The sequence below is a fragment of the Larus michahellis genome, chromosome 9, assembly GCF_964199755.1.
Source record: "Larus michahellis chromosome 9, bLarMic1.1, whole genome shotgun sequence".
NCBI lineage: Eukaryota > Metazoa > Chordata > Aves > Charadriiformes > Laridae > Larus > Larus michahellis.
In genome coordinates, this window is record NC_133904.1 from 29,895,495 (window position 1) to 29,916,621 (window position 21,127).

General features: G+C 41.2%; 1 protein-coding gene across 3 annotated transcripts; it reads left to right on the top strand.

The window, feature by feature from the left end:
* Window positions 1-19: 19 nt before the first annotated feature.
* HPRT1 (hypoxanthine phosphoribosyltransferase 1) lies at window positions 20-19,438 on the top strand. 3 transcript variants are annotated; one of them, XM_074601808.1, is made up of 10 exons: window positions 34-179; window positions 1,126-1,220; window positions 2,207-2,313; window positions 3,812-3,995; window positions 9,483-9,548; window positions 10,578-10,595; window positions 12,860-12,942; window positions 15,274-15,320; window positions 17,528-17,604; window positions 18,212-19,438. In XM_074601808.1, exons 3-10 carry the CDS (start codon window positions 2,306-2,308, stop codon window positions 18,257-18,259), a joined length of 531 nt encoding a protein of 176 aa, XP_074457909.1. In that variant the 5' UTR covers window positions 34-179; window positions 1,126-1,220; window positions 2,207-2,305; the 3' UTR covers window positions 18,260-19,438. The 3 variants fall into 3 exon arrangements, with proteins under 3 accessions (XP_074457908.1, XP_074457909.1, XP_074457910.1); XM_074601807.1 differs by lacking the exon at window positions 1,126-1,220 and having other exon boundaries at window positions 20-179; XM_074601809.1 differs by lacking the exons at window positions 34-179; window positions 1,126-1,220 and adding an exon at window positions 286-688 and having other exon boundaries at window positions 18,212-19,105.
* The last annotated feature ends 1,689 nt before the right edge of the window (window positions 19,439-21,127 follow it).

The following is a 21,127-nucleotide window of genomic DNA, read 5'->3' on the forward strand; positions in this document are numbered from 1 at the left end:
GGTGGCGCCGCCGCGGCCATGTTGAGGGCGGGCAGCGCGGAGGCGGCGCCGGGGCCGCGGCGGGGCGCGGCGCCTCCCCGCTCCTGCTGGCCGCACGCCGCCGCCACTGCCGCCTCTCCTCCGGGCCGCGCGCCGCCGGGCCGCCCCGCTCCATGGCGACCCCCAGCCCCTGCATCGTGGTGAGTCCGGCGCCGCTGCCGCGGCCTCCCCCCGCGGGGGAGCCTGCCCGCCGGGCCGGGAGCTGCCGGGCGCCTGAGGGGTAGACGTCTCCCGCCATGCCGCCGCCGGCTGAGGGGAGGGGGGAGTCCCGCCTGTCCCCCCGGATCCGATGATCTGTGAGGGAGCGGGGCCGGCGGGCGGGGGGATCCCTCAGCGGCGGGAGCCGCCGCCCCGCCGAGTCACCTTGAGGGGAGCCCCGGCCTCCCGGCGCCGGGCCCGGGGCGCCCTCCCATTCCCCGAGCGGTGCTGGGCCTGCCGGGGGGTGGGTGTGGGGGGTTGGCGGTCACTGGAGGCCTCCCGGGAGGGTTTAGAGGCGGAGGACGGCGCGGGGAGCCGGAGCTGCCGCCTCAGCAGCGCAGGGGAAGAAGTTCCCGGCGGGCGGGAGCGCGGCCGGTACAACTTCCATCCCTGCGGGCGGCAGCGAGGGCCGGGAACGCCGTCCGAGTCGCTTAAGCCTCCGAATTCGGAGGTATTTTTGGAGGGAGAGCATTCTGGGGATGTTTGGGGTTTGTTGGTTTTTTTTTTTTGCATCTTCGCTGTATCTGCTGAGGCTCTTATATATTAATTTTTATTATTTTTTTAAAGCCAGTGCCGGGCGTTTATGAGATACATCCCTGAGAGCTGTGGCGGCCGCAGGGTTGCCGCCGTAAATCCCTGCGGTCAATAAAAAAAACCTGATAAAATCTCTAGGAATGGCCCATTCCCTACCGAAGGCAGAAGGGAAGGTTTAGTAGGCATGCTGCATGTAACGATGGGGCTGAACCACAGGAAAATACCATGTGTTTTGGGAGGGACATGTCTTATTACTTAAAATAACAGCCTGCCCTGGCTTGCAGGGAGCTGGGTCAGGGACTCGATGCCTGAGCCGGGTGCGTGGGTGGCTCATACAGGATTTTTTTTGAACAGGAGGGTGAAATACTCATGGAATTCCCAATGTGAAATACTTATTAGGGGGTTACACAACAAAAAACCATGTAAACAGTTGGCTGATCACAGGCCAGGTAAGCGCTTCCTTGGGCTCTGAAATCAGATTGTGTCCTGTGAGGGCTGCGGTAGCCAAAATGGATACTTAAAAATGCCTGCCCTGGTGAGCTGTCAGTAATAAGCTTTGGTTTTCCCGCTGAAATTCTTAACTTCATTTTACACATAGTAACGTTCAGCTGCATAACCAAAAGAGCGAGGAGTTATTAAGAAGCATATTGTCATTTTCGAGTTGCAGCGGGGTTGGGGTTCCGGGGAGGCTATTTTTGATGCCGTTGCGATGATGTGTCCTGAACCTCAGCAGTGTTTCGGATAATTATATACGTATGCTAATCCCTTGTCCTAATTAATATGCACTTGCTAATATTGCAGGCTGTTTTACACCGGGAGTTTGCCTGTGAGGAACAGGTTGCTGAAGTAGGGCTTTCCTTTCAGATTCTGAAAGATCCCGAACCCCCACGCTCTGCAGAAGGCTTACTTCGCAGCCCCGTAACTTGTCATGCTCAGCTGGCTCACTTGCCTTGTCCTGAAAACTGCCTGTGCGTTTTGTCATTACTTGGTGTTGTGACGATTTGGAAGGTGTCCATGTCAAAAACTCTGCTTGCTGAATTGCAAATGCAGGTTTTGCATTACACTAGGAAAATCAAAGGTGTTAAAAAGCTCCTTGATTTTTTTAATGGAATAAAGAGATTAATTGAGGTGTAGTAGTTTCATTTTCGCGCTCTCTGATGTAGCAGAATGTTGTTAGGACTTAATTTCTTACCCATATCGTACTGCGCAACAGCTCATGCGGTATTTCAAGCAACTCCTGTGAACTGTAGGTTCTGTTACATTGCACTTTGTGCTGCGTTCAGTGTGACAAATGTTTTTACAGAGAGGGAAAGTGAGGTGATCCCGATGAGTGTGATGGGTTTGATAGTTTACTGAATACAGCAAAGGACTTGCAGTTTCTCACTACAGACTTTCCATAAGGCTTTGTAGAAATCTCACCTTATTTCCTTTTCAGATTGGTGACGATGAACAAGGTTACGACCTGGACTTGTTCTGCATACCTAAACATTACGCAGATGATTTGGAAAAAGTCTATATTCCTCATGGGCTCATCATGGACAGGTTGGTTTGACTTCAGACAGTACGCTGCTCCAGCTGATTCCATGACGCTGGAATAAACAATCTTCCAGTGATAGTTTTGCTGCCTGGTGACTGTCTAAATAGATTACATTTAATTAGAGACTAAGAAGTACAAGTGCTAATTAACTCTTTCTTTCTTGTTTGGCATCTAAGAGTTTGTATATTTGCTGTTATGCTATTGTTTGGAAATTTGTCATAATTCTCAAGTGAAATTTTGTGGCATGTAGCAATCTACAACTTTCTTTCCAGTGTTTCTTTGATGTTTTACCTTCTTAAAGCCTAATTAGAGATGTTATTTGTTGTGCCAGTTCAGTCTGAAAATAATTACAGTCTCTTGAATTTCCTTAGGATATTAATAAAAGTAAATTATTAATCACATCATCTTAGACTTTCTCATGTTCGTATGGTAGGTAAGTAGTATCTAGCTTTCTCCTACCTTCTGGGAAAGGCATTAGCCTCTGGAAATATCAATCTGTCACTTCTGTGGTTGCTGACATCTGTGATGTGCGGTAGCAATTTTATCTTGTGTGATCAGAAATGGGTGCATAAGCTTACAAGGCATTTTTCCTTTACTTTGATAGTTGCTAATTCCCTTTAAGAGAATGAACAGATTCAGTGAAGGAGTTGTTGGAGAGACACAACCATTTAAGAGTGGTGCTGGGTGGATCTTCCTGGAGATCTTCTGGATAGGAATGCACCTAGATTTCACGTGGTGCTGTTTGATTCGATACAATAAACTTTCCTATAAAATGTTTTTAAAATATTGTAAAAACTTTGCACTGCAAGTCCATATAGAGGGAAAAATTGGACAAAGTACATGTCATTAAGTAATTGATGTAACGTTTATAATGGTAGGCTTTCGCTGAGAAACCTGCTGTCAGCTGGCACACAATAAATACATACCATGCTTTCTAAAATAAATTACAACATACATTTAGAAACAATGATTGCAGAAAAACGGGGCAGTGTTCTCTTGCTCTGCTCCGTTGGTATTGTATTTTACAGTTAGGACAAATTTCCGGCATTCTAGCTTGGCAAATACACATAAGCTCTTTAGTTTACAATTTGAGAATTTTCTTGCTCCTCAGTCAGTGAGGGCCACTGCCTTTTTGGTTGTGTTAGCTTACACTGCTCTTCTCGTGGAAGCTGAAGCTGTCTTTGGAAGGAGAAAACACACCTTCGTGTCGTGTATCTCGCAGTGAAACAGCTTCAGGGTGTTAAGGTTTGCTTTGACTGAGTGTGACGTATGAAAACAAAGGCATTTGGCAGAGCTACTGTCAGATTAACCTTGAGAAGCAAAACTTCCTTGACCAATAATGTGTAAAGGTGACTGAAGTGGTAGGCAAATATTTCTGAGAAAAGTGTCATTTCCAAGTTGGATGCATGTGTTTGCTGCTGTTGTTAGCGATACAGAATGCTGCTGCTATAGCACGCAAATGAAATGTGTTATGACAGCTATCTCTTTCTTGGTTTTGTATAGGACGGAGAGACTGGCACGAGAAATTATGAAGGGCATGGGAGGACACCACATTGTAGCACTCTGTGTACTCAAGGGTGGCTATAAATTTTTTGCTGATTTATTAGACTACATCAAAGCACTGAACAGGAACAGTGACAAATCAATCCCTATGACTGTCGACTTCATTAGGTTGAAGAGTTATTGTGTAAGTATCTCTGTGATACTGTGCAATTTTTATATAAACTTGACTGTATAGACTTCAGATTATTAACAGAGGTGGTTTAATATCGTTACTGCCAGAATGTGCTAATATTAAACAAATATTTAAGGGAGTTAAGAGTCACAAGCTAATTTAAGCTTTCTCTACCATATTATATCATCTGTTTTCTTTTAGACCTTGATATTTCCACAGCCCAGTAAAATCCTATGCAAAGCAGAGAGACCCTTTCCATGTCCTTTACTTGTTAAACAATTTCCTCTCTGCCCACTACCCCGTCTCTAAAGCTGTGGCTCTAGAATAATGCAGAGGATTCTTCGGCAAGTGTGGTTACAAAAAATTAATTCTAGGAATTTTTATGTGGCTTAGACATCATTCATTGGACAGGAAGACTTGAAAGCTGCAAAAGCAGTTATACCCGAGTTCCCTGTCTCATCTCAACCAAGCAGTGAACACAAGGAGTTGGATTTGGCCTTGAGGAAATACTAGGTTCTTAAACGTAGATTTATGATTAGTGGCCACTGAGTATGGCACTACCTTTTCAAGACTAGGCGTAGGTTGCATTGGGTTTACATTTTTGGAAAATAATTTATTGTCATTCTGAACACCAGGATTTAATTTTATAGGGAAATTGAACATTCTGTAACATGAGGTAAGGTGTAGGTTTTATAGAAGGAAGCACGAGGTTATGTTGTGCAGGTCGAAGGAAGAGGCAGATGTATGTTAGTACCCTGTGTTTCCTGATTTACCGATAGCCTACTGTCACGTTTTCAGGATGGTGTTTATGATTTGTTCCATAAGACCATCTGTAGCATGGAAATAATTAATTTTTTAAATTTCAGTTTAGGATGTTTAAATAAATTGTTTTGTAAAGTTATGCTGTTAGTTCTGTCACAGTAATTTTGCATTCAAGTCAGCAGTATAAGCTGCGTGTCACAGTTGTAGGTGAGTGCCTATTCCAGTAGAAAAAAATAGAAATTACAAAATTGGAAGCTCAGCCTCATCCTTCCTTTCATTAAACTGTGAAACCAGAGATGGAGTTATTTGCAGGCTTAGTTTGGACTGTCAAAGAACTTCATAGGTTCATGATTTCTGTTGAGCGATCTGTTAACATTTCACAACGAAGCCCGGAACTGCGTGGGGCTTTGGTCAAGTCCATCTGCAGGGCGAGAGGCCCTGGCTGCCCGAGGCATTAAACACACGGCTGGCCGTCCAGGGGTTACCTGGAAACCACAATCATGTTTGCTGAATGCAAGGCAGTAATTTAACTGTGCTCTTTAATGAGGAGGCAAGGCTGGGCAGAAAGGTTCCTGCCAGCCTTTGGTTGCGTCTCACAAGGCGCTCTCTGTGCTTGTACACTGTATTTAAATCAGTGGGTGAGAGCTGCTTGACACCCTTTCTTTCTGCTCCCCCCGCCCGAAATAAAAGATTCAGGCTGCTGCTGCAGGTCCACGTAACCACTAAGCCACCACATGCCCATATATTCTGCCTGTAAAAGCCACAACAGAAAGCTGAATGTCTTTATTACAGGATAATATGTTAAAGAATAGGAAATGACAACTCCCACCTTTTTTTTTTTTTGGTGAGGAAATTGTGTATCTTCTGCCTTCTTCAAGGGACACTTCCAATAACTTACTTGGTTTGTTTAAAAAACAATATGAAGGCTACACCCTTTCAGTCTCTCCGCTTTCTGACTAATTTGGAAAAAAACTATTGGAGAAATGGTTTGAAACACCTGAAAAAAAACCCCTCCGTTAAAAAGCAAGGCTGCTTTATTAACCACGTGTTTTCTTTGCTCATACTGGTGTGTTAGGCATGTCTTGGTTCATTTCTTTACTACGGCTGCTTTTGTCATTTACTCCCCAGAACTACAGTGCCTTGATATTAATAGGGGAGCGAGCAGCAAAATAAGTTTTATGGAAATTACGGTTTTGTAGCAAAAACAAGTAGATGAAGAGAAACACGGAGAAATTTAGACAGAAAACTGTCTAACTAGAATGTTTTCCTTGAGGTGTTGGCTTCAGGGTTTTTGGTTTTGTCAGCCAAGTCTATAAAAGAATGTTTTCTTGTTCTAGATGAGTGAGGAGCTGCTGTTACTTGATGCCTCCACTACAGTATTTACGAGCATTTCATTTCTGTGGATTCTCTTAGGTGGTTATTAATATCCAGACTTATGTCCTTTAGATTGCATAACTTGTTAGACGGGATAAGATTGTCCTAGCACGAACACGTATGTAACAGATTGACTAGGTCTTCCGTTGTTAATAGTGTCAGAATGCTAAATCTGCTTTGTAGTTTTTATCTGTGCTTTACTAGATGGAGGGATCAGCGTTGTTAGTGATGTGAAAACCATCGCAAATGGTAATGGTGGAGCTAGCTCTCCTGTCACTGCCTCTGGATGCGATTACTAGATCATGCTGCCTGCCTTTACAGACCGGATAAAAGATGTTAAAAATACCCTGGTCGCATAAACAAAGCAGCTGAACTTGTGTAATGGTTTTGAAATTGATGTAATTGAGGTTCTATTCTTGTTTCAAACCGATCATTTAATATTTACAAGCGTATGGGGCTTTTTTGTGTTGCAGTGCAAAGCTCACACTGTTCTGCACCCAAAAATAATTCTCCAAGAATACTGACATGATCAAGCTGTGATTAAACTTTGCTCATAACTCCAGCTTTTCGAGTCCTTACAGATGAATTTTAATGATCTGGCAAGCTGTTAAGAAATGGAAAGATAGTGTTTGTGAACAGACCCAGATTTCAGTATTCTTGACAAATAGTTTATTTAGTTTGTGCTACAAGAAGAATGGCTTTTCACCACTCTCCTGCATTTAAACTTGGAAATGAGCAAGCGTTACGTATGTAGTCATGAAGGGCAGCCAAAAGACAATGAATGTGTTGCACTGTCACTGAGGAAAACAGGGATTTGCAATGGAGTCCATGGTAAACTCTGGTTAGGCTGGTCACGGCAGTATTCTGAAAGATCTCTGTTAACCAAGCCTTATAGCAAATACTGTAAGGAACTTAAAATGCCTTTTTAAAAGGTGATCTTGGAGTCACTTGGGTCAGGAGTTACGATCTTGTAAAGCATTATTGTTTTTCAGCAGTGACAATGGGGAGGCAGTGAAAACAGATCTAAACAGTAAAACTCTTATGTGTTAAACCACAAAGCATTAAAGTCTTACCAGTACTGAAATCAGAAATAATGCTCCTGAAGACAATTAAAACATTGCTTAATTATTAAACAATGTTCTTTCCAATGGAAATCTGGTTACAACCGGTGACAGAAATTCTTTAACTGTTTTTTATCCTTTAATTGCTCAGGAGGTCAGTACCTGCATAGGAATGCAGGTTTATCTGCCAGCGAAGATTTGTTTTGCATTAAGAAGTGTAGCAATTTGTAAGGGGTTTGTTGGGAAGGAGAAGGAAAGTTTCTGTAGGTTAGATTGTTTTTTCTCTGCTGATCATCATACTTTAATGTGCATAATCCAAAGGTTTACCGTAGCCTACTACAGTTCTGTGGTGTTCTTGTCTGAGTATGGTGCATTGCTTTGTAGCCAAACAGATCATCAAGAATCTGATCTTCTGCATATACCGAGAAGTACCAGTCTGCCACCTGTGCACGTGATTTTAATGGAATAAATAGCTGTTAAGATCTTTCTCCATCGTTGTTTTGTAAGGAATGATGGGTTTTTTACATCCTTCCATGGAAGGAGGATGAAATCCCTATTAGTGTATGAATAGATAAAAGAGAATCCTGTAACATAAACAAGGAAAAGCTTCAAGAAGCTGTCACTTAAGATAATTTTAAGATAGGGGGAACACAGGAAATGTGTTTTAGCTTTGTGAATACAGTGCTTAACTGAAGCACATTTTTGTGGTTGATCTAGCCAGTATCTAGGCATTCGGTAGCAGTGTGTATACCTGCCAGGTCAAGCAGCCATCATTTTGGACATCTTTGGTCATGGACTTTTTCAGCACAGTGACATGGATGCTGTTGGGTTTAGTTATTGTTTGCACTGTTATGGAAGCACTGAAACAGTTGACTATTTATCAAAAGTGAATGTTTCTTATAGTAATGAAATATGGCAGTTCGGTGTAATTTCAGAGTGGTATAACTCAAACTAATGTTTTCTTGAAAACGTGGGGCAAAACTGAAAAGATACTTTTTCTAATAATTTGCATTTCTTTATGTTGTGTTGTAGGAATCTGTTAGGCTTATCTGCTTTCACGTGCCTCGAGCTAGAAAGGTGACACCACTATCAAAAAGATTCTGATACATTTTCTCTTTACTATCATCCCAGTGTTACTTGCTGTGTACTTGGCGTGTGACTCTAAATAATTTGCTTGGCCTTTTTTGTGATAACATTTTTAGTTTTTGCCTACAATCCATATAGCAGGAATATCCGTCTTCAGGCGGCTGCAAAAACAGGAAGCTGTATGTGGCTGTCTCTCTGTTCCCTTGTGGTCTCCTCTCCGTTGCCTCTGTCATTCCTGGGTTTGGGGAAGGAACTGCTGTTTTGCTACGTGTCTGCGTAGTTGTGCAGCGCACTCGGGCTTCATGTTGCAGCAGCAAAATCCTATCATTTTTCTAAAAGGAAGATAACGTGGTGAGGAGTTATGAGAATAAAGTTTGATAAGCGGTATTAACCTTTGACTGAAATGATTGCATTGTAGGGTAGTATCATCATCTGTAAGTAGTACAATAATAAGCATATCACATCTAACTGTGAGAGCCCGTCAAGGTTTAAAGTCGGTTGAGTGACTTTAACTAAACTGCAAAGATCTGCGAAGCGCTCCTAGCAGCTGTCTAACTTTCTTATAGAACGCTTCATTTACATTTGTATCAAAGTTTAGTTGTACTGAAGTGAAATGCTGTATAGTGGTGGTGTACCTATGTTGCTGTTCAATTACTGTAAGAGGTAATTTTATTGTTACTAATATTTGTTGTAAACTAGGCAAACAGAAGCTTTTCTGGCTATTTGTGTAGCTTATATTTCTAAATATTAATCTGTGCCTTGTTTGTTGGCTATTCTTGTTATTGTTATGATTGTTTAATCTTATTCAAAGAGTAAGGCTTTCTAAAGCATTAAAGTTTAAAATGTAAATTACCAGCTCTGTAGCAGCACGGAGCTTGGAAACTGAAGTGCTTTTTGTCTTATTTCCATCTCTGTAGGGAATGCGTAGCAAATCATATCATTTTAGGTACATGTGTATATATAACGGTCACGTGTGTGACATACACATATATAGCAGTGTCTGTGTTTATGCAGATCTCTCGTCAAACAGTCTTTAGTCTAAAGTACCATCTTTTAATTGGATCACTTCTAATTTCTTAGTTAATAGATGCTGTTGGTGCTATGTTTCTGAAAGCATTAACATTCAGTGGTTATGTACTTTGCAGTTTTGATATTTACTGAAAGAAAACATTATTTTAATTCTGGTAATGCTAATGCTCACCTTCCTCTTTCTCAGAACGATCAATCGACTGGAGATATAAAAGTCATTGGTGGGGATGACCTCTCGACCTTGACTGGAAAGGTACGGCCCTTTGTACGTTTGAAAACAAACAAACAAACAAAACCACTGAAGAACCCACATACCTGCGTGGTTTTAAGGCTGCTCTTTTAGCGTGCGAAGATTATAAGAGTTTTAAAAAATGAAAATGGAAGAGTTTCACTTAAATGTTCACCCCTGTATACTAGGAGAGCGGATAAGCCCCACAAAAGCCATCAGTTTAGTCTGAACTTAACAAAAAAAACCCTATTCACCATCTTCAGTATCAGCAAAGTTTTAGGAGATTTGTTTTTCTGCAGCGCCTGAGAAGAATAATCTGGTGTGGGTTGTTGACTACAAACAACCTTTGAAAGAGAGTGGTATTATTTACTTGCTGTATTGGTGATTCGGTGAAGTAGTGGTGGGAATCCATGCTGTCGAGACCTGTAATGTGCAGCCCAGGATGGGGACGGAGGTTCCTGTTACAGGCAGTGACTAGAGAAGGAAATGAGAGAATGTAAATTGGGAACCAGCTTTTCTCCAGTGACTCTGTGGAGATCGCTGAGCCGGATGTCTGGGGTTAAAGCATCAGTGCCTTCTGCTCTGTCACAACACATGACTTTCCCCTTCCCCTTACACATAGGTAATCTTTAAGGCATGTATGTTGATATAAATTCAATAGTTCGATATAAAGGACGTAGGTGTGACAGCATTGTGTGTGTGTCTATATTATGACACTCTTTGCTGTGGAAGAATACGAATTGTGTAGACTGTTTTGATCTCTTGCATATATCTAGAATCCTGAAAGTCTAAATAATTTAAAGACCACTTTGTACTCAGCGTGAGACATTGAGCAGAATCTCATTGCCAGATAATTGTTACTGGCGCATCAGAAATGTTAACTACGTAGAATTCGCTGTTACATGTGTAAACATAAATACATGCTGGTACAAATATTTAACTGCAATGAAAATTAATAAGTTATAGAGATTAATATATATAAGAAATGGCATATTCTCTAGATGTTAATGGATTTTTCTTTTCTTTTTTTCTTTTCTTTTTCCTTCCCACCAGAATGTTTTGATCGTAGAAGTAAGTATTATGTTTCACTCTGAAGTTCTAATGTGTGACTGGTAAAAGAGTTCTAATAAAGTTGTTCTTAAACTAGAAAACCTACAGTTTCTGGTTTCAAGGCTTCCAGGCCTGAATTTTGCAAGTGGGCTCTGAATTTAAAATGATCTGTGTTTTGAATTCTCAAATTCATTCTACTGCCAAATTTAACATGGAAGATACCCATGTAAAACTGTTTGTATTTGCTTTCAGTTTTTAGGGATTGTGTCAATTCTAAAATACCCCTTTTTTTTTTTTTTAATTAAAATATAGCTTAAACAAACTGTTATTAAGCATATTATTGTTCTGGGTTTGTAACAGCCAACTAGGAAATTAAACTGCAGGAGTAGAAACGTTCCTAATAGGAATATCCTAAAATATGTGAAAAACAGATCTAAGCCCAACGCATCTGTGTATAATTTGTTTAGAGAATCGTGGCATAGAGAGCACTAATTCGTAATTAGCATATTGCAATTGCTAAATTCCTATTCTTCTGTCTTGTCGTGGTTCTTTGGATGATACCAGGCACAGTACACCTCAGTTTGATTTCTGGGTAGCTGCTGTTGCTTAATTCTTGCTTTCGCACCTCGTTCTTGATGGGCAGCGTCATGTGTGTTCAGTAAGTTTGGCAAAGGATGTTCTTGACTAAGATTGCCAGTGTCAGGGCAGGGAAGCAGCAGCAGGAGACAGGAAAAAGGGACGTGCAATCTAATCATGTCTTAAGGCTCCAAATAATGGAAGTGCCTTGTTTGAAACCAAAGAAACAGCTATGGCAACTGATTCAGTGATTCAGCAGCCAAAGGGAAGGATGTTTCCTCTCATAAAATGTGGCGGGTTTTATGTATGTTGGGTTTTTTTTTTTAATTTGAGAAAGTTATATTATTCCACAGGAAGCACATTCAGTTCCCAAACTCCTACCAAAATAGTACATATACAGCAGTGTTTGTGTGACCAGTGGTGTCCTTCAAAGTGTATTTTGCTTCAGATAGGCAGATGCATTAAATTATGTATCTGCTCCATTTCAGATGAATGTATGTCTTTAAAGTCCCAGACAGCTAACTAGGTTAGTTTCTCATTTGTTCAGTGAATCATCTATCCAGTGACTTGACTTATACACTATCTAATATGAACCCTTTTACCGATCACCGTTTTAACTATCAAACAATAAAAATGCACATATATTGTAGGTTTAACATCGCTAGGCTTTTCTATACAGCATCCCTTTAATGCGCAAAAAAGTCTGAAGAAAATGGAGATTCACCTCCAATCAACAGATACTCAATACAAAATCAGTAATAGATTCTATTTTTATTTTGGAATATGGAAGTAGCTACTTACGTTTATTCACCAACTTTTGTTTTTATCTATGTATCTGTATGCCTTTAACTTTTCTTGAGTTTATAACCATGATTAAAAGCATTAAGTGTTAGAGATGGTATTGCTGACAGGTGCCCTGTTGAGTTTTTTGTTTGATTTTTATTTTAATTGGGAGTCGTGGGAAAATAAGCTGAAACCAGGACACTGCTGCTTCTGTGTTATCTACCTCCTTCCCTGCAGATAGGCTTGATTTCGGGCCAGGGGAAGGACTGTCCCTCTAAAGATTGTCTGATTATTTCAGTGCAAATGAGGAGTCCGTTTCTGATGCTTTGGTTGTAAGCCATGTATTCTTTTTTCTGCTTACATGCGCAGGGAATAAAATGGTGTGTCAAAATTCAGTGTGTTTGAGTATAGACTTTAGAACTGCACCTAGATATTCCCAATGCAATTTCTTCAGCTATTTCTTGGATCTGTAATGTAAATTACTCTCCTTTTTCTTTAATTGCAATAATGGGTCGTTCTGACTATTTTCCCATCTTACTTTTCTTTCTGTCTCTGTAACCGAGCTCAACAGTGAGACTAATGTTACTCTTATCATATTCAAATTAAACATTGTTTGTCTAATAGCTGCAAGGAGCACAAGCCGTAACATCTCCAAAAGGAGCCAAGAAGGTCATAGTTTAGTAACCGCTTTCAAAGTCATAGTTATCCACAACAATTAAGAACTATTGTTAATGTGCGTGATCACGTTACTGAGCATAGTTACGTAAACACAACATGGTGTTACACGTCACCTATATTTGATTATGAATAGTATTTTGGCATGTTGTCATGCTCTTGCAAATAAGCAGTTTCTGTGGTAGAAACTTGAAAATGCCTCTCTTCACTTGTTTAATATTCTTTCTTACTTGAGCTTTTTTTATTTTCAGGATATAATTGATACTGGTAAAACAATGAAAACGTTGCTGTCTCTACTTAAGCAATACAATCCAAAGATGGTGAAAGTAGCCAGGTAAATTTTTAATGATTGTTTGTGCTGTGTTTTACCTTAACAATGACAGACAGTGTTTAAAAAAAAAAAAAAAAAAGAAAAAAGTAGTGTAGAGTACATTTCCATGAAAGAGAAACGGGAGGGGACGTTTCTGCAGGAGTCATATATGATGTGATCTGTGGGAGCTTACTATTTGTTCAAACTCCAAAAGCACTTTTGCTTGTTATGAGAACCTACATTCGTTAGGCTGGTGGAAGCACTGCTCTTTTCAGCCTTACTGCTGGAAGAATTTCAGTGCTTCATAACGGGACAGCTTGTGCATGCCTGGTACATGTCTTGCCTTATCACGTGATGGTAAGATTTGTGTCCGAGTTAGGTTTAGAAGTATATGGAAGAGTTTAAACCTTTTGGACTTAACAAAAATACCCTCTCAAGTTGGTAGAGGTATTTGCAGCACAAATTTAGTTCATAAATGTAGACTTTTACTAGGGAAGGAGATAAAAAAATTGGTGGTTGTCACTTAACCTATATGTAGTATCTATCGAAACATGTTTGTTTCTGCTTGCGCTCTCTGCAATTACAGTATGCTGCAGTCATGTACCTGTGCAATGGAGACCATTTTTTAGTTTGCCTTCTTTAATTGCAGAATTAAATTAGTTTGCACACTAACATTACTGTTTGTATAGTGTGCATAGTGCAGCTGAGCTTTAGAGGTCATTCTGTGAGAGTCACCCAGCCATATGCTCTTCCAGGCTTTTCTACTTAGTTACATCTTTAATCAATTCGTTTCAAAACATTTTATAATTAGGTAATTTACAACTAACAAGAAACATTGAGGATAATATTATATTATTGACCAATACTGACATTATTCCTGCTTCTTTTTAAATTGCATCTTCGGCGCTGCTGTGCTGTGGTTGTAGTAAGGATACAATAACAATAAACGATAATGATTGCTGGGGATTAAAGATAAAGCAGAGCTGTGTGTAATATCTAATCAGTTGTGTTGCCATAACAATGTCAAAGCAGTTGTTAAACGTGTGAGAATAGCTCTTCTTGCTGATAATCTGGAGGTGACCTGCTGAAGGTGAGGTTGTTGAGGATTTCTCCCTGGCCTGATTTAGTGTGCCAAATTTTATGTATTTGTCACTGAATAGTGCGCTAACACTGCAGTGTACATCGTGAATATAATACAGTATGAGCAAAGTCCAGTTTCCTGTTGTTTAAACCCGTTGCAGTAATTTGGGTCTGCCAAAGACCTGAGGAGATAACACATGATCATTCTACGTGGTCTTAAGTATAACGTTCTTAGTTACTTCAGTTGCCTCTCTTTCTTCTCTCTCTCTCCCTCTCTTTTTTTGTTTTTAAATTTTCTTTCTCTCTGACAATTAAGTCGTTGTAGCAGGGAGATGTTAGCTAGTCCTAATATGATTCCGGGGGTTTCTTTGATCAAATCCTACACTAATTCTCAAAAATTAAGTCTTACAACTAGAAGTTTCGGTAGCTGTCAAAAATTGAAACTGTGACTGACGAATGAAGCCCCACCTTCAGAGGGGATCCGGGAAGGAATTCTGTGCTTCGTGCGTAGAGTTATGCTGACCTCTGTCTTTACGTTCAGCCATCGACCACCTTTTCTTTCCCTGCCCAAGTCTCTGTGTCTCAGACAGATAAATATCAGGCCTGTGGGGTTGTCTTCTAAGAGGTAGAAGCGCTCAACTGAATGAGGAGTGAATCAAACCGGCAAGGCATTTCTCTCTACTACAATACACCCAACTCTGTATCTCTGTGGTTTTTACACCTCTGACTATTAATTCTGGAAAAGTGGAGCTGGTTTGTGTTGCTTGATCCTCAGAACCAATTACATTTTCTTTATGGGGGTCATTAGCACTGCCAGCGAAGAGGAGTTGAGGGCGTGTTGCACAAGTGCAATTGAGGTTGCATTTAACCAGCTGAACTTTTGCTTCGTAATACTAATGCTTTTGAAAAGAGCACAGTTGGTCTGGCCAGATCCCAAGTTGTCGCCTCTTTACCTGTAAGCTAAATTGCACCTGCAGTTCCTAACACACGTAAAACCTCATTAAGTCACTTTTCGCGATGAAATACATCCGGATCAGTATCTCCTTGCCTCTTTCTTGCAGACCTATCAGTTATCCTTTAGGCTCTAGGAAGTTTTGATATTGTCATTATGATCAGCTGCACCTGCAAATAAAAGAATAGTTTAAAATACGTGTAGATGTGCTTTCAGTTTTGCGCGTTTAGGCCAAATTCAGCTTGTCTGTCATCAAAACAGTCTCTTGTATTTGTATACAGTGCTTTTGCTTGTTTCAGTTTTACATTGGTTTTATTTGACAGTTTGTTGGTAAAAAGAACTCCTCGAAGTGTGGGATATCGGCCAGACTGTAAGTGACTTTTTGACAACCATTATTCATTTTTAAAAGTGTGTTAATGTATTGTGTACCCTTTGATCATAGTCCAAGGATGTTCCAAATAAGTTTTCACTAATGATTGTGGATAGATTTTGCTCTTATTTAGGGAATTTAAATATTTTGAATGTATTTTGACAGGGTTAATCTGGATTTGGTCTGATCCTTTTTTTTTCTTTTTCCTTAACTTTTTGTAACATTGTACTATATGAAAAGCAAACTTTGACATTTTGGTCCAGGTTACACCTTTTTCATGTGCAAATTCTCCCAGCTTGCATGCCGTCAGATGTTTTTGTCAGCAGAATCTGCTGGATTACCCATTGACGCTCTGGGGAGTGATTTGGGTGTCTAAACCTAACCACCTCATGCCATTTGGATGTCCCCAGGAACGAAGGAGGACTGCATAGGGTAGCAGGTCTGATAAAAGTTTACAGTGGCAAATTGGCCACAAAACCGGTTATGTCAAGGCATCTGAATTACTCCCTTTTTGTCTTCTCCTGTCTGTCCCAAGACCGTAAAGAAAGGACCAGCATCCACAGCAAAGAGTGGCACCAGAGTGACAACTCCTCCTGCCTTGGGAAAGGCTATGTGTTTTAACCCTGTTCCAGAGGCCAAATTCCTGTTTAGCTGGGCCATGGAAGCGGAGTGAATTTAGCAACAGAATCCTCTTCCTTCGCCTTTCTGAGTTTGTACAATATTCTGGAACTGAAATTTTTCAATGCCTTAAAGCTTAGTTGAGGTGTTTCCCTCAGTCAAGGATGCCCCTCATTCCTGAGATCTTATTATAAGCTTAGCTGGGTTACTGCTCTGCCTTTTGAGCATCTTGCAGCAGATGGCTTGTTTTGCCATCTGTCCACAGAGACAACCTGTTCGGTGCGGGACATGCGAGCTCTGAAAGAAGAGACAGCAAGGCAGTAATGGCTGGGCCTCTGTTTTATCCCTCTGTTGTGAGGCCAAGCAGACCCTAAACTTCACCTTAATTTTTCCAAAAGCGCACACAGCCTTTTCTTCGAATTGTACAATTTCTCTCCCTGTTTCCCTTACAGACCCTGGTTGTAGCCAGGGAGGGAAAAGCCACGCAGCTTTCCTGTGCTCAGGAGTCTTTCATTTTAGCATGAAGGGGAGAAAGCCATTTGGAAATCTTATATTGTATATAATTTAATATTTTTGGTCATTTTGTAGTGTGTGTGGACAGGTTGGACTGATACCGCCTGACCGCCCACAAACCGTCCTGCTAGAGCTGCTTAGACAATCTGTGGAATAGCTGATGTCCTCTTTCTAGGCAGCTTCTCTGGGAGGAAAAAAACACAACCGAACATACCAAATTCGGAAATTTTGGTGGAAAAAAAAAAACCCACACCTGTTTCTGAAACTTGCAGGTGACTCCATAAAGAATTCTTTGCGCTTCACTATTCTCTATATCACAGACTCAGTACCTAAGACGTGCTCTAGCAGTGATAGTATGTTCCTACATAGTGGGTCAATACCTGCGAGTCGCAAGGATGGAGTCCACCAGGCAGTTACTCAAAGGCGAAGGATTGGTTTCCCTGCAAGAACCATGGTTCTGATACTCGCGTTGTTCCGTGCTCGCTCTCCCAGCCCTTCATAGAAAGTCCTGTGGGACTTGGCGCGCCCACAGTTTTGAAGGAGCTGACGACTGACCCTGCCAACTCGTTACGCCTGTGGGTACCCTTCCTGCAGCCCTGCCCCAGGCGCCGGCCCAGCTCCCTCTCCAGTGATTCTGGGAGCGTGACATGTCCTGTCCTCCCCAGATCCACTGCTGCTGCACTGGCACGTCAGGCATCTAGGGAGTGCTCTTTTTTGTATGTATTTACAAAGTTGCAGGACTTTTTCAAGGAATTTTACATTCTGATAATAATGCTGTGTCTGTAGATTTAAGTACTTCCATTCATTTCCTGCAGACTGCGTGCTAGCACCACGCTGCTGCGTGGGAACCGATAAACACATCCATTTAATTTTGCTTTAGTCGATGAAATAAATCAACAAAGTAAGTTAAAATTTTAAAGTAGCTTGAATGTTAATCTGAGGGTGCTTGAGTAGAAGAAATAAAGTGAGTTAGGATGCACACATAGCGATACAATTCCAGATTGCCTCTGTAAAAAGGTCTAACGAACTCTAGGAAGTTCTTTTCTAACATGCTGGTGACTTATGGTCTTTTTCAGTTGTTGGATTTGAAGTGCCAGACAAATTTGTTGTGGGATACGCCCTAGATTACAATGAATACTTTAGAGATTTGAACGTAAGTAATTTCTCCCGTATGTTTTTGTCCATTTAAAACCAGGGAGGAGGAAGGAAGGGAAGTCCCCTCACGTCGCTCTCCCTCCTCTGTAAATCATGCCTCGTGTGCAGATCTGTTCCACTGGTGATGCAACGAGGAGAGCAAACCCTAGAGCAGCAGGACAGCCTTTTGGAGCTCTTAGGAAACTAAAATTTATTTGGCTACGTGCACAATGGAGGCTACGCATCTCCTGTCAACTTTGAAGTAATATGAAGTTTCTTATCTCACCAGATGCCTGCAACAAATAAATGCATTTGCTTAGTTAGTAAGAGAAGAGAAACCTTGGAAGTTAAGAGGGGGTCACTTTCTTCATCTGGGTCTCGCCAACTTTATACTGGACACTGTGTGGGATAATTAGAGGGAGGAGGAAGAAGGCAATGTTGAGACTTTTAGACAAAAAAAATGGCTTAAGTTGTTCTACATAAATAGTATCACAAGATTCTTTCATACTGAACCGTGTATAGCGTGCTTGGATTTTTTTCAGAAGTGCGTTATTGAATGCATATGTAAACCGTTGGTCTCTTACATCACTTTTCTAACAGGATCTTTATATTTTGTTTTGTTTCAGCATATCTGTGTGATCAGCGAGACGGGGAAGCAGAAGTACAAAGCATGAAAGCATAGTTCAAGTGCTATGACAACACAGCTTTGAAATGTTTTGTTTACCGAGTCCTATCTTTCACAGGCTTCAACTCTGGTACACCAGCTAAAATTGTAGGATGCCCCAGCCCCATTGTCATACCGCTTACTATAATTTATTGCATGTATGATATAAGATCGTCTTGTTCATTTATATTTTAGAACTGTAAACAACCGGTGCGGTTCTGCACTCCTTATTTTGATTTGCACTATGACTCTACCGACTATTGCTGCCCCTGGTTGGGTTGTGCTGTTTGTGAGCTCCGGAGTCTAACTCTCGCAGTGGTAAATTGCTTAAACCTCATCAACCCAGAACTGAAATAGTTCAAGTACTGTAAATGTAAAACATTTTATGATAGGGAAGTCTATTAGTAATATTTTTAAAATCTGTAATTTAAGTTTTATATTTTAATGCACAGATGTGATTGTGATTAATGGATAGTTTGCACCTTTGGGTGTCATAAGGCATGAGGAGCAGCCAGTTACAGTATCTGTAATCTCCAAGGAGCTCGTTCAGATCTCCCGGAGTTGCCTTATTGCTGTAAAGGAAGTCTGGGTGAAAAAGTCTTTTTTTTTTTTTTTTTTTTTTTTTTTAAAGGAGATGGAATGACAAAACAGAATGTTTAAAATCTACTTTCGGTTGAGCTGCCTCTTTCTCTTGGATTATTTTTTTTTTCTTTAGAAATATCCATCAGCCAGTGGAATTGCCTTTTAAATTTAAACAATTTTAATATATTTGTGAAAAAGTATTGTAATGTTTACTTTATAAGATCTACCAAACAAAGTACTTTAAATAAAGGCTGTCTCTTTAAAATAAGCCCTATACATTTATGCCGCTCGGTCTGTCTATTAAGGCGCGCTTGAAATTTTCTTCTCAGTGATATTTTTCATGAGTGTTTCTGGCGGTGAAGGCAGACTCTCCCTTTGGTGTCTTTGTGGAGCTTTTGGTTAACGTTATCCCGGCTACAAGAGAGATGGTGAAGCGCTGAGGGGAAAATATGGAAAGGCTTGCGTGTTCTATAACCAACGTAGATTTTGGAGAAAATGGTTTAAGCACTGTCCTTTCTTCTGTTTTGGCAAAGATGAAGAGTGGAGATGATTATATGTTCATTAAACATACACATGTGGAAAACCCCCACAGCCATTTTGTACAGAATTGTTTGGGTTTGTTTCTTTTAACACCTCTGTTCGCGTCGACTCTAAACGTGGCAGCCCGTCTCCCGCCTCCTCCTTGGCCATGCTCTTCCATCCCTTCCCTGCCCCGGCTCCCGTCGCTCTGCGCGGGGGTTCCTCCCCTCTGTACTCCTATTTAACGCCGCTCAACGCTCAATGTGTCACGAAGTTTTTGCCAGCCTGTTTGGAAGGATTTTTCTGTGGTTTTGGAGCTTGGGTCGTGTTTCTGTACTTTTCCAAGTACCGCGCATCCCTGTGCATCCACGCTGTGTTGCGTTACAACTGTAGTCGTCTGTAGCAGACCTAAAATATGAGTAACTTTCACGATGGAATTCAGATCAGACGACCACGATCTGTAGGAGACCTATTTGTAAATCAAAATTCTCATTAACAAATATTAGAACACTGCTCGTGATTATACGATACTTTTGCAATGTTAGAGTTAACTTTCCAAAGAGGTTTGGTTTTTGTTTTTCTTTTCCCAAATGCACTGCAAAGTCTGACTGTACGTCTCCATCTCCTAAATAACGTTTGTGGAGTTGCCTTTCCGAGAACCTGGACCGTCCCTGGGACAACTTGTTGCAAAAATACGTGATGCAGCTCCGAGAAGAGGAAGCGCAAAAGCAACATAGGAAAATAGAAACCGCTTGAGAATTGCTACATCCATCCAAGTTTGCACTAGTTCTGGTCAGGCTTAAGGTCGAATCTTAAAATGCGGCGGTTTCTTCAGCCATCTGAGTAGTTCCTGCTTCACAATCCTAAAATAAATTCATGGCACCTGGAGATTACACTGGAGAGGCGGCCTAAAAGCGCCTGCTTACACAGGGAAAGAGTGAGAAGTGGTGTTCGGTATCTTTTGGGACTAAACCGTTCAATTGGTTTATCCTGTTGGTTAAGACGACATTCAAATGCCGTGATTTGGGAAGGGGAGGAGAGATTTAGTCATAAATGAGGGGGTTTATCTTCCAAATTGGGGAAATTGGAGGGTAGGAACTGCGTGGACACGCGTGTGTCGGGGAGTCACAGAAGAGGGTTGGGAAGATGCTCTTGAGCTACGCTGACCCCGGGAGCGACGGTTTGCCTAGTAACAAACCTCACCCCTGTGATGGGAAAGGTCGATAATTAAAAAAAAGAAAATCCCACATTTCAAATTCTGGGGAACAGGCACCATTTTTGGTTTTGGTTTGTTTTTTTTTTTTTGCATTTCCTTCACAGAGGTGCTTGCCCGATGAAGTTTATCACCCCAGAGGGATTCCTCCCTCAAAACCTTTGGGTACTTTTCGACGAAAATGGCTTGGAGGAAAAGTTAGCCGCTCTCTCGCCCCGGCTGGAACGCCTCTAACGCACTGCAGCCCTTTACAGCGCCTGGGCCTGCGCTACAGCAAGAGAAATTCCCACTTGAAAAAAGTTGAAGACGCGGTCGTTACTTTTTAGGCAGTCATTTTGGTTAAAAGGCTGGGGTTTTCGTCACACCTTGGCAAGTTAAATGCCAACTTTATGCAACCCAGACATATATTGTTAAAACATTATGAAAGCACAGAGACAATCTTGTATTTGAACATTTATGCGGCATTTGAAATTCATTAGAGCTCCACGTTTTATGACTCGCAAATGTACGCTGGAAAAATAATTTTGAATATTTATAGGCTTTAATATACCGTCTCACCCCGTG

Coding starts and splice junctions, on each gene's coding strand:
- HPRT1 (XM_074601809.1), top strand. CDS start 329: ATGATCTGTGAGGGAGCGGGGCCGGCGGGCGGGGGGATCCCTCAGCGG. Junction 3,996..9,482: donor TTAGGTTGAAGAGTTATTGT/GTAAGTATCTCT, acceptor CCTCTTTCTCAG/AACGATCAATCGACTGGAGA. Junction 12,943..15,273: donor AAGATGGTGAAAGTAGCCAG/GTAAATTTTTAA, acceptor TTTATTTGACAG/TTTGTTGGTAAAAAGAACTC.